The sequence below is a fragment of the Eucyclogobius newberryi genome, unplaced genomic scaffold, assembly GCF_026437365.1.
Source record: "Eucyclogobius newberryi isolate DKJ021-1_F unplaced genomic scaffold, fEucNew1.0.hap1 SCAF_14, whole genome shotgun sequence".
NCBI lineage: Eukaryota > Metazoa > Chordata > Actinopteri > Gobiiformes > Gobiidae > Eucyclogobius > Eucyclogobius newberryi.
The window spans coordinates 32,556,318-32,569,288 of NW_027315768.1; the positions used below are offsets into that span (position 1 = coordinate 32,556,318).

The window sequence follows — 12,971 nt, forward strand, 5'->3', positions numbered from 1 at the left end:
CTGTGCTTGTACTTAGTGAGCCTGAGAGAGCGCCCCTAGAGGCCGTTCACCTGTAATAATCTGTAAATTAGTCGCATCGTAAAATAATAGTAAAGTCCAGTACGGTAAAAACAGTAAATAGTAAAGCGTAACTTGTAAACCAATCAGATTCCATTTTATTATGTGCTCTACTCCAAATTATTGTTTTAAAAGTAGCAATAAAAGTATTTACCATGTTATGTATAAATCCTCTTAAAAATATATATTAATAAAAGCATTTGTTATTTTATGTATTAAATCATCTTTTAAATACTTCCTCCATATGAACTAGGTCTGACTACGGTCTATACTGAACTTGGTCTAACCCAGAACTAAACCAGCTCTAAACCATGTCTAATGCAAAACCAGGGAAACTAAACCAGGTCTAATCCAGGTCTAAATCAAAACCCAGAACTAAACCAGGTCTAATGCAAACCCTGGGAAACGAAACCAGGTCTAAACCAGGTCTAATGCAAACCCTGGGAAACGAAACCAGGTCTAAACCAGGTCTAATGCAAACCCTGGGAAACTAAACCAGGTCTAAATGAGCGCCTGACAGAGGACCAGGGCGCTCAGGAGGGCGTGGCCGTGTGACGGGCCTCTCTGCGGTGGATCAGATGATGGATGTTTCCAGCTCCTCACAGAAAGTGCTGTCTGTGCTTTTGTCTGATACGAGCTGCTGTTCCAAACAAGACCAAAGACCAAAGACAAGGAAGTGTGAGACGTGTGAGCCGTGTGAGACGTGTGAGACGTGTGAGCCGTGTGAGACGTGTGAGACATGTGAGCCGTGTGAGACGTGTGAGACGTGTGAGCCGTGTGAGCCGTGTGAGACGTGTGAGACGTGTGAGACGTGTGAGCCGTGTGAGACGTGTGAGACGTGTGAGCCGTGTGAGACGTGTGAGACGTGTGAGCCGTGTGAGACGTGTGAGACGTGTGAGACGTGTGAGACGTGTGAGACGTGTGAGCCGTGTGAGACGTGTGAGACGTGTGAGCCGTGTGAGACGTGTGAGACGTGTGAGACGTGTGAGCCGTGTGAGACGTGTGAGAAGTGTGAGCCGTGTGAGACGTGTGAGCCGTGTGAGACGTGTAAGCCGTGTGAGACGTGTGAGACGTGTGAGACGTGTGAGACGTGTGAGCCGTGTGAGACGTGTGAGCCGTGTGAGCCGTGTGAGCCGTGTGAGACGTGTGAGCCGTGTGAGACGTGTGAGACGTGTGAGACGTGTGAGACGTGTGAGACGTGTGAGCCGTGTGAGACGTGTGAGACGTGTGAGACGTGTGAGCCGTGTGAGACGTGTGAGACGTGTGAGACGTGTGAGACGTGTGAGCCGTGTGAGACGTGTGAGAAGTGTGAGCCGTGTGAGACGTGTGAGACGTGTGAGCCGTGTGAGACGTGTGAGACGTGTGAGACGTGTGAGACGTGTGAGCCGTGTGAGACGTGTGAGAAGTGTGAGCCGTGTGAGACGTGTGAGCCGTGTGAGACGTGTGAGAAGTGTGAGCCGTGTGAGACGTGTGAGACGTGTGAGCCGTGTGAGACGTGTGAGACGTGTGAGACGTGTGAGACGTGTGAGCCGTGTGAGACGTGTGAGACGTGTGAGACGTACGAGAAGAGTGAGACGTGTGAGACGTGTGTCCTGGATTTAACATATCAGTCTAAAATAGAAAACTAAGTCATGCTTGATACAGTTTAACATTTATAGTTTGTATTTATGGTCTGTAAACCTAAACCTGAACTAAACTCGAGATGGACTGAACCAAACTAGAACATAATCAGTCAAACCCAGGTCTAAACTATGTATGTCTAATCCAGGACTAAACCGGGTCAAACGCAGGACTAAACCGGGTCAAACACAGGACTAAACCGGGTCAAACACAGGACTAAACCAAGTCAAACACAGGACTAAACCGGGTCAAACACAGGACTAAACAAGGTCAAACACAGGACTAAATCGGGTCAAACAAAGGACTAAACCAAATCAAACACAGGACTAAACCAAGTCAAACACAGGACTAAACCAGGTCAAACACAGGACTAAACCGGGTAAAACACAGGACTAAACCAGGTCAAACACAAGACTAAACCGGGTCAAACACAGGACTAAACCAAGTCAAACACAGGACTAAACCAAGTCAAACACAGGACTAAACCGGGTAAAACACAGGTCTAAACCAGGTCAAACAAAGGACTAAACCAAGTCAAACACAGGACTAAACCGGGTCAAACACAGGACTAAACCAGGTCAAACACAGGACTAAACCGGGTCAAAGAAAGGACTAAACCAAGTCAAACACAGGACTAAACCAGGTCAAACACAGGACTAAACCGGGTCAAACACAGGACTAAACCAAGTCAAACACAGGACTAAACCGGGTAAAACACAGGACTAAACCAGGTCAAACACAGGACTAAACCGGGTCAAACACAGGACTAAACCAAGTCAAACGCAGGACTAAACCGGGTCAAACACAACACAGGACTAAACCGGGTCAAACACAGGACTAAACCGGGTCAAACACAGGGCTAAACTAGGTCAAACACAGGGCTAAACTAGGTCAAACACAGGACTAAACCAGGTCAAACACAGGACTAAACCAGGTCAAACACAGGACTAAACCAGATCTAATTGCTGTATGTATGGGTTGAACTCTGGGTTTAGTGTGTTTTGTTTATCAAAGAAGTTAGTCCTCATAGTCTGTGGATTTAGTCCTGTGTTTGACCTGGTTTGGACTCGATTTGGACCTAGTTTAATCCTGGTTTGCACTGGTTTAATTCTGACCTGGTTCAGTCCTGGTTGGCCACGGTTTAGTCTTCGGGTTCGTTTACACCTGCACAAACACCACATTAAACTAGAACTAAACCCCAACTGAACTCGGACAAACCCAGGGCTAAACCGGGACTAAAACAAGACCAAACTGCATCTACAGAATCAGTATGAAACTGGGTTCACACCGGGGCCAAACAAGTACAAGTGTGAACGCTCTCTTGATCTGGATTAGTCCTGGTATTGCACCAGTTTGGCCCAAATTTAATGCTGGTTTAGTCCTAGTATTGCACCAGTTTAGACCTGGTTTGGCCTTGGTTCGGACTTAATTTAGACCAGGTTTAGTCTTGGCAAGCACTGGTTTAGTTCCAACATGGTTTAATCCTGATTTACTTCCAAACTACAGCTTAGTTCTGCTTCATCCTAGTTTCTCCATGGTTTAGCTCTGGTTTAGCCCCAGTTTGACCCTGTCCTGGTTCTCTTTAACAGACCAAATAATAGTACTTTTAATAAATACAGATATTCTTGTCCACAACAGCAGCCGTCTGTGTCTGGCTCCTCTATTGTCTTTGTTATCTCGCCTGGGCACGTTTCTGCTGAAAACACCTCTCACCGTCACTACAGCTTATTTACAGCACATATATTTTTATTGTCCATGAGCAGCTCGAGGAGGAGGAGGATGTTATTACACGCTCGTAATCTGTAGCTTTACGGCAAAACGCCACTAAATCCTGCACAGTTCACTTAAATGTCCCGTCTCGTACGAAATAACAGAAAACTAAAGAGCTGTGGATTAATACCAGGGCCGACAGCCGGGTTTATTGTGCCGATCAATGCTTTATGTTCAGAGCAATTCCGGATACACAAATACTTGAAGAGTTAATAATGGCAAGAAAAATATTAAACAATTAACAAATGTATCACAGATATATTTTTCTTGCCTGACCAGCCGTTCCCAACACGTTTTGGTAAACTACTTATCAAAACCGTGTGGGTCTGGGGCTCGACCGCTGCGTTTCAATTTCTAGGGCGGAGTTTAGAGCAGAGACAGAACCAATCACACAAACCCAGAAGTGACGCAAAAAAACGCGACACGCTTAACCGGATGTTACGTAGCCCATGTCAACAAGGCGTGTTCCGCGTTATCCGTCCCCGAACGCAGAAAATGTCTCCTGAATCGCGATGACGCCCTTCGCATAACCGCATCTAACGCACGTTCATCACGGTGAGTAGAGCGACTTTCCTGATTGTTCAAACCAAAGAGAGAGCAGAAGTAAACACTCGGTCACGAGCCGGGTCACGAGCCGGGCGGGTCACGAGCCGGGCGGGTCACGAGCCGGGTCACGAGCCGGGTCCGCCATCTTGAATGTTTTGGATCGGGGGTGGAAAGCGCTACTTACGTATCTCAGTGTGACGCGTTAAAACCTCCGCCTGGGATTGGATCGGCAAATGGATGACCGACGATTTCATTGGCTCTGACTCTGATTCCAGACCCTTACGCATTCGAACAGAATGTGGGCGGGGCTGGCGGGTCAGGCAAATAGTTTTAGTTGCTCTGTATTTTTTAATCCGTCTGTATTTTAAAATCATGGTTTTCATCTCGTAGTCTTCAGATGGCCGTGATTGACAAGTGGATTAACCAATCAGGGACATGCAACTTTATATAAACCGTTAAGAAACATTTAGCCAAATTTTAAGGTTTACGTATGGTTTTTTTTGGACAAAACAGCTGCTGCTTAGCCTTTAAACTCTCAATATTGTTACTCTTAATATTGATTATCTTAATATGTCATGAGCTGACCACTGGGGGCAGTAGCGCAACAGTGGAAGCACGACTTTTTAGAATAGAATAAGCTGCAAAACTAATAAACACGTCTCTCTCGCCTCATTTTCTTGCCTTTTTTTCCAACAAACATGATCTAAAAACTACCGCGGCTGCCTCCATGTTTGTTTTTCTTGTTGCACTCTTTCTCCCAGCGCCCTCTGGTGGTCATTTACCGTTACACAGACCTGACATTAAAAACGGTTGAAAGTATCAATAAAAAAGCTACGGTGACCACGCTCGGAACGAACGGAGCGGTTTACGCACGGAAATGGAGCGTAAATGAGGCTTAAGACTGAGTTAAATGAATTATTAGGTATTTGTGGCCCAACTCTTCATCCATGTTCCAATATGCGGCCCCTCGTGAATTAAGTTTGGAGAACCCTGCCTCAGATCTAAACAATAGTACATAAGAATATCTGTATATGCAAAACACATGCTGGTCTCACACTCCAGACTCCACCTTCCTCCGGCGTTCAAATGCTTTTAAACTGTATAAATTAAACGTAATCATTCTGTGTGATCCTGCCGCCTGAAGGGCCAAACGTCTCCGCTGCGGCCCAGAGTGCAGACGTGGCACATTGTAGACTCTCATCGAGCTAATATCTCACGGCGCTCCCGGGACAGACGCGGGCGCGCTGCGTTTCAATCTGCTCTCCTCACTTCATTGTTTAGAGGCGTGTGGACTGTAGGGCGAGCTGATGACTGTGCATTAGTCTGGAGCCGGTGCGTTCCTTTCCTTTACGTCCCGCAGTGGCGCGTCGCGTTATAAAATGTCAGATTATTGTGAGGAAAAACACGCAACTTCACGGTTTCATGATTATTCGCCATCACAGAGACCAAGACGACTTTCTTTCCCGTTGTAAAATAATAACAAAATGAAGTTAATATGACAAAAACAGCGAGATAAAAACTTACTTTACATTTTGATCTTTTTTAATACATCTATTTTTCATTATTTTGTACTAAAGTTTGAGTAAAAACAGTAAAAACTTAATTTTCTTACAAGAATGTCACAATTTGTATTTTTTTTGTTTTTTCCCCGTTTCATTAACCCTGTGTACGAGCTCGTCTTCTTCGAGCCTCACAAATCACACTGTTTGAATTTTCCCGGGATTCACGTGTAGAAAAGCTGGACTTCTTCTGCAGTTTTCAGTCTAAAGTCTGAAAACTATCATCTACATGTTCTGCGATCATACTCTGTTCACAACAATCACACGGCTCTATTATTAATGTGAAATACAAATCCGAAGGCGACCAAAAGCCGCAGCCTCAAGAACCGTGCATTTTAATCTGGCCTCTCACTTCCTGGTCTCAGCACGCAGTTGCACTAATTGTGATTAGAAAAATGCTCAGAACGAGTCTAGAGATGATTTATTTGTCAGAAGATTCTCAGAGCCACGTCACAGGTCGAGAAAACGTCGCAGATGGAGGAGATTCAGAACGGAGTGTTTTTGACGCTCGGAGGGGAGAGCACTTTCTTAACCAGGATCCATCAAACTAGTGTGAATGAAGCTAAATGCTACTCCAGGTGTGTTTGTGATGAAGGACAATGTTAGAACTGGGTTAAAGCATTAAAAGCTCTGAAAAAACATTGCATAATACGTGTCCTTTACATTTATTTAAGTTATACAGTCAGTGGCATAAATATGATCGCTTATCGTGATAGTTTCTGATATTTTCTGCTTCAAAAAGTGTTCTTGTTCCAGGCCTCTGCACATCCAAAACACACTGAGACTTCTTATTTTTTTAAAGGAAAGAAGCTGAAACTGTTGAATGTTTAAAATTGCAGTGAAAGTAAAGTAACGCTTGTATCGTACAGATCTGTTCTGGCACAAACGTGGAGCATAAATGAGCTGAAGTATTTGTCTAAAATATCCAAACTCAAACACGTTTCGGAGCTTTAGGCACAGGATTATCGTAATGAGACCCAACGGCAACCCATAGTGATTTGTCGAGGCGATTCTGTTTCAGTTGCAATGAAACCGTCAGCCCGATTATGACGCCATTAAATTAGGGTTTATACAGTTCATCTTGCCAAACTTTAGCGCGACAGAATGTGCTCGTGGCTAAAATAAAACCTGAAACGTGTCTCGTGGTGTCCCCCGTCTGCCTGACATAAAACCCCTGAATGATTAACTGTAGTAATATATTTTCATTATTCGCCGACACACTGCCTCGTACAGATCCCCCGTCGGGATGTTTGAGCGAACGTGACAGCTCCACTCTAATCACGCCGTTCATCAGATCGCCGCGTCCGGTTATTACTCCTCCCGTACGTCGATTCGAAGCGCGGCGGCGGGACATCGGCCCCCGACGCCGCCGACAAGTGAAAATCCATAGCGCGTTTTGGGTCTTAGACACTTCTAATTGTGTCTCGGTTTTTCGCGCTTCCTCAATATCTCGCCTCTGTGCGGGAGGGTTGCAAGTTCGAGTCCCGGGTCCGAGTGGAGTTTCTGTGAAGAGGCTTCGTTTGGCGTCGGTTCTCAAGGGAAAATGAAAAAAAAAAAGAAAACACTTGTCACAGAGATGACTTAAAGATGAGTGTGTTTTTTGGTTGTAAAAATATTTGTGATTGGAGCTAGTAATACATGTAGATGTGGCAGGGTCTGTGGCGTAGAATGAGGCGGAAAACCTAAATTTTGCCCAAAAAAATGACTTGGGTAATTGTGATATATGAGGCCTAAATTCCGGAATAGAGGCCAAAGTGAAGTGGAATATCAGCGAGGGTTCAGATCTGTTGTAGATTACTTTCTGCTTCTCCTTTAGACGTTTTTTCCGCTCGATGTCGATGATTTGACCCTTCTCAAACACGCTGACATCTCGTCCATGACCACGGGATTCGTCTTTCCACACGGATGTTTCAGAAATGCGTCCGTCGGGTTTAAATACTGACAGATCATCACACGCAGCAGTTCTCCAGCAGGAGGAGACGACCTTCTGTATTTGCTTAGTTAAAATGAAATGTTGACCTCTGACAGTTTTTCTTTTTATCTTACAAATCTCACAACAAATTATGCTTTTTTTTATTCCTTTTAGAAGAAAATCAGATGCTTCAAAATTGAAAATTGTTGCATATTTTTTGTAATTAAGGCAAGGCAAGTTTATTTGTAGAGCACATTTCATACACAAGGCAATTCAAAGTGCTTCACACAGCAGGAAAAATGCATTAAAATCACAAAGAAATTACAGAAACAGAAATACAATAAAATTAACTAATTAAAACCAATTTAAGTCATAAAAGAGAAGAGTGCAAAGAAAAATCCTTTCAGTCATATGCTCAGCTAAAAAAAATGTTTTTAGCTTAGATTTGAACATCGTCAGAGTAGAAGCCTGTCTCACATCTTCAGGAAACACAAATTAACTAAACTAATAAATACAAAATCATTAACATGTCCGGTGGTGTCCTGTATTTTCTGGACTATAAGTCGCACTGGAGTATAAATCACACCAGCCAAAAAATGCATAATAGAGAAGATAAAAACATATATATAAGTCACACTGGAGTATGAAATGTGGTTGCAAGTGTGAAAATAACAAATTATATCACATATAAGTCGCTCCGCAGTATAAGTATATAAGTATAAGTATAGTATAGTATAAGTCGCACCCCGGCCAAAACTATGAAAAAAGGTGTGATTTATAATCCGGAAAATACGGTACATGTGATGGCACGAATCATTGAACATTTGTTATTTTCTGCTTAATCTTGCCTCCGTTATGGAACATTCTGGTGACATTTTAAAGGCCTCTGTAACTATCATCCAAACTTACAATGCAAAAATATTGAACCTCATCATTGTTTGTTCGGTTTATGTTAAAGCCGCAGTCGTATCGTTCACCATCATCCGCAGCGATCGCGACGGTGAGACACTCGGCTTGTTCAGGGATTATGAAGCTGCACTTGGCGTATTATAAAATGAGAGTTAAATGTCGGCGTAAGCGGCTCACGGTGTCGACGGGCGCGGAGGCTGCAGGGTTTGGACGCGGGACAAAGTGATTTCAGTGGTCAGCACCGGACAGCGCTGGAGGAGGGACAAGGTTGTGTCAAAGCTGTTAGATTAATCAGAGTTCAATGTGTGCCAACGGGGAAGAGAAAGCAAGAGGCCTGAAATGCAGTGGACGAGGGAATAAAGAAGAAAAATCACAAAATACAAATGAAGATCACTTTCTTAATTTTTTCTCACAATTTTTCTGGTGGAGGAGTCATATTATGCAAAACTGTCTCTTTTAACTCTGTTCTAACATTGCTCCTCATCACAAACACAGCTGTAGTAGCATTTAGCTTCATTCACGCTAGTTTGATGAATCCTGGTTAGAAAGTCCTCTCCCCTCCGAGCCTCAAAAACACTCCGTTCTGAATCTCCTCCATAAATAAGCTCTGAGAATCTTCTGCTGTTTTTAACTCCATAAATCATCTCCAGACTCGTTCTGAGCATTTCTCTCGTCTAATCACGATCAGTTCAACTGCGTTCTGAGACCCGGAAAAAAAAAAAACCCGTGCGTAATTCCCTCTGCAGCCAGTAAACGGGGCCAAACCTCAGTCAGTCAGAGTTAAACTGCAGAGCTCCAAAGAGACGTCTTTGGGTCACTGAAAAGCGCTATATAAATAAAAGTTATTATTATTATTATTATTAGACGCCAAACTAAAGTTACTCAAGAGCATGTTTACACGGTAGTAACAATACAAATAATGTATAATATTTGTCCTTTAAAGGGTCTATTTTACTCAATTAACTCCTCTGCTCCTCTGTGTTTTAAAGTCTATTCACCTTCATTTGGGTCTTCAACTCAAATTGCACTGACATATTGTTTATCGCTTCACTCTTCACCAGCAGAGGGCGTCTTTGTTCTAGATATTTAGGGAGTTGATTTAACATAAATAAATGTAAGCTCAATCCTGCTGGTCCGGTCCAGGTTTAGTGTCGGGTTTAGTCCCAGTTTCAAACACCTGAACACCAGATAAAATGTTCTTTACAGATAAGTACAATAAAGGGTGTAATATCGCCCCACAGACGTGTCAAGAGAAGATGACAGAGTTCTGCGTTTAGACGTGGCCCTCGGTTAAAGATATAAGTGGATCTTATTTACCAGTATTTGACGTTAGTGAGTGCGACAGCCGTAAAAACATAATATCTTACACAATGAAAGGGAAGTTACTTAGTGTTTTATATTCCACTCTCTTCCTTCCTTCCGCCGCCGTTCGTTTGTCCATGGATTAGTTTTACTGGCCCCAGGTCTCGGCCCATAATGGAGGCTCCACACTTTAGACGCTAATGACAGAATATCGACTGTGACGCTCGAAGGGAAGCACGAGCGCGGCGGGAAGCACGAGCGCGGCAGGAAAGCACGAGCGCGGCAGGAAAGCAAGAGTGCGGCGGAAAGCACGAGCAAGGCGGGAAGCACGAGCGCGCGGGAAAGCACGAGCGCGTGGGGAAGCATGAGCGCGGCGGGAAGCACGAGCGCGGCGGGAAGCAAGAGCAAGGCGGGAAGGACGAGCGCGGCGGTAAAGCAAGAGTGCGTGGGGAAGCACGAGCGCGTCGGGAAAGCACGAGCGTGGCGGGAAGCACGAGCGCGGCGGGAAAGCAAGAGTGCGTGGGGAAGCACGAGCGCGGCGGGAAAGCACGAGCGTGGCGGGAAGCACGAGCGCGGCGGGAAAGCAAGAGTGCGTGGGGAAGCACGAGCGCGGCGGGAAGCACGAGCAAGGCGGGAAAGCACGAGCGCGGCGGGAAGCACGAGCAAGGCGGGAAAGCATGAGCGCGGCAGGAAAGCACGAGCAAGGCGGGAAAGCACGAGCGCGGCCGGAAAGCACAAGTGCGTGGGGAAGCACCATTTTGTATTGTATTTGATTTGACATCTGATGTCGTGGAAGTGTGGGACCCCATGTGGTGGAAGTTTGGGACCCCATGTTATGGAAGTGTGGGACCCCATGTGGTGGAAGTTTGGGACCCCATGTTATGGAAGTGTGGGACCCCATGTGGTGGAAGTGTGGGACCCTATGTCGTGGAAGTGTGGGACCCCATGTTATGGAAGTGTGGTACCCAATGTGGTGGAAGTGTGGGACCCCATGTTATGGAAGTGTGGGACCCAATGTGGTGGAAGTTTGGGAACCCATGTTGTGGAAGTGTGGGACCCCATGTATTGGAAGTGTGGGACCCCATGTCGTGGAAGTGTGGGACCCAATGTGGTGGAAGTGGGGGACCCCATGTTGTGGAAGTGTGGGACCCCATTTGGTGGAAGTGTGGGACCCCATGTTGTGGACGTGTGGGACCTCATGTCGTGGAAGTGTGGGACCTAATGTGGTGGAAGTGGGGGACCCCATGTTGTGGAAGTGTGGGACCCAATTTGGTGGAAGTGTGGGTCCTCATTTGGTGGAAATGTTGGACCCAATGTCGTGGAAGTGTGGGACCCCATGTTGTGGAAGTGTGGGACCCCATGTTGTGAAAGTGTGGGAACCCATGTTGTGGAAGTGTGGGACCCCATGTTGTGAAAGTGTGGGACCCCATGTTGTGAAAGTGTGGGACCCCATGTTGTGGAAGTGTGGGACACCTGTCAGATGAATGAAAGAATGAAAGGACTGAACTGCAATATCTTTGTCCTGTTCCTACATTTAACTTACTGCATCTCACCAGTTTCTCTCCACTTTTCGCCTCTTTCTTATCGTCCAGCTGCAGCGCCGAGATCTCCCCCGAATCCGCCGTCCCGCTCCCCCCCGACCGCCCAACCCGCCACCAAAGCTGCCCCGCCGATGCCGCACAGCAACACCCCCGCGAACCCGGAGAGGGGGCGAGAGAACGGGATGCCGCCGCCGAGGAGGATGAGGGGGGGGAGACGACCGGGGAGGGGTGCGGTGACGCCTCTGGGCCCCCCGTTGCCATGGAGACGGCGGCCCGCGGCGACGAGTCTCTCAGCGAGGCACCTGCAACGAGACCGCAGGGAGGAGAGAGGGAAGAAGAGGAGGAGGAGGAGGAGGACGAAGCGAGCGAGGAGGACGCAGCAGCATGTGTGAGTGTTTCAATGTTTTTTTTTATCTGACGTGCGCTGAGAACGGCGAGTCAAGAGCGCGGACCTCAAACGGTTTCAGGGAGGGGGCGATTCAGATGTCGGATGTAGAATTCCCGGTGCAAATGGTGGGCGAGCGTGCGGTGGGCGAGCGTGCGGGGACCGGCGCCGGCTGGAGGTGTCTGGGAGGCTTCGACGAGCAAACGTGTGAGTGCGCCGCTTGAATTTTAACCTCGGCCTTGGCGCATTCGGTCGCGTGCGTGCGCTAGGAATGACATCTGTCGAGTTCGCTAGCCGGCGCAGAGCGAGCGGAGAGGCTGTAAAGAGCTCTGCGGTGCAGGGAGAGGACGCAAAGCGATGGATGCAGTGTGCGACGCAAATGTGAAGCAGATTTAGCAGAAATACCGACGGGAAATGGGTAAGTTTGCGTGTCGATACAGGGGCGTCTGAGAGGAGACGTTATGCTCTTGTATTCGGTCTAGCTAAGAATTGAAATGGTCTCTAGCTAATGCAGAGAGAAAGCACCCAAGCACTGACTGGCAGACGCTGTAACTGTTTAATGGTCTTGCAGTTGCTGAATTTAGCTGTGATATCAATCGTAAATGGCTAGAGCAGTTACATTTTGCGTGTCAGTCCAGGGGCGTGTGAGCGGCTCGCACGGCCAGGGAGAAACGAACACGTACGTCGGAATCCTAATTACCATCTCGCATTTGTTCTTGCTAAGATTTGAAACGGTTGGGTTTGCTAGCCGGCGCGGAGAGGAAGGATCCAAGCCCTGAAAGACGTACGTCGCAACAGTCGAAACGGTCTCGCGTCTGCTGAATTTAGCCGTGTTATTGGCCGTCGATGGCTACAATAGGTGAGTTTGCGAGGGAGAGACGGACGTGTACGTCGGAAGTGTGTTCTCACATTTTAGCGACGATTTGGCGCGTGCTAAGAATTTAATGTGCAAAGCAAAATCACTAGCGATGACGTTTGAGTTCGCTAAAGCCAATGTAGAGTTATTAGAGGCTAACGTGGCTAGAAAAGAGAAGAAAGTCGTTCAATTCGAATGACAATCTTTGGACTTGAACGTGCGAAGAATTTCAACGTTTTTTTGCTAGCGGCGCAGAGAGAACGAGCACAAGCAATATGAACGTTTAGAGCTAGCTCAGAGGCTATAAACGCTCGCGGTGCAGAGAAAGGACGCAAGCAACGAATGACAGATGTTGTAACTGTCTGATGGTTTTTGCGAGTGCTGAGAATATCAAGCATTAGCAGTGATTTGGATTGTTTTAAACGCTACAGGGACGTTTGAGAGGCTAGCTAGCGCAGAGGAAGGATGCGTTAGCGCTCCTGGATGCGCTCGGAGGAAACATAAATGCTTACGT

General features: G+C 46.6%; 1 protein-coding gene across 1 annotated transcript in view; it reads left to right on the forward strand.

Annotated features, from left to right (window-relative positions):
• arhgef49 (Rho guanine nucleotide exchange factor 49) overlaps positions 1–12,971 on the forward strand; it is a 32,943-nt gene that overhangs the window by 9,239 nt on the left and 10,733 nt on the right. Inside the window, exon 3 of the mRNA XM_072445272.1 lies at positions 11,268–11,604. Coding sequence (XP_072301373.1) covers positions 11,268–11,604 — 337 coding nt within the window. The remainder of the gene's footprint in view (positions 1–11,267; positions 11,605–12,971) is intronic.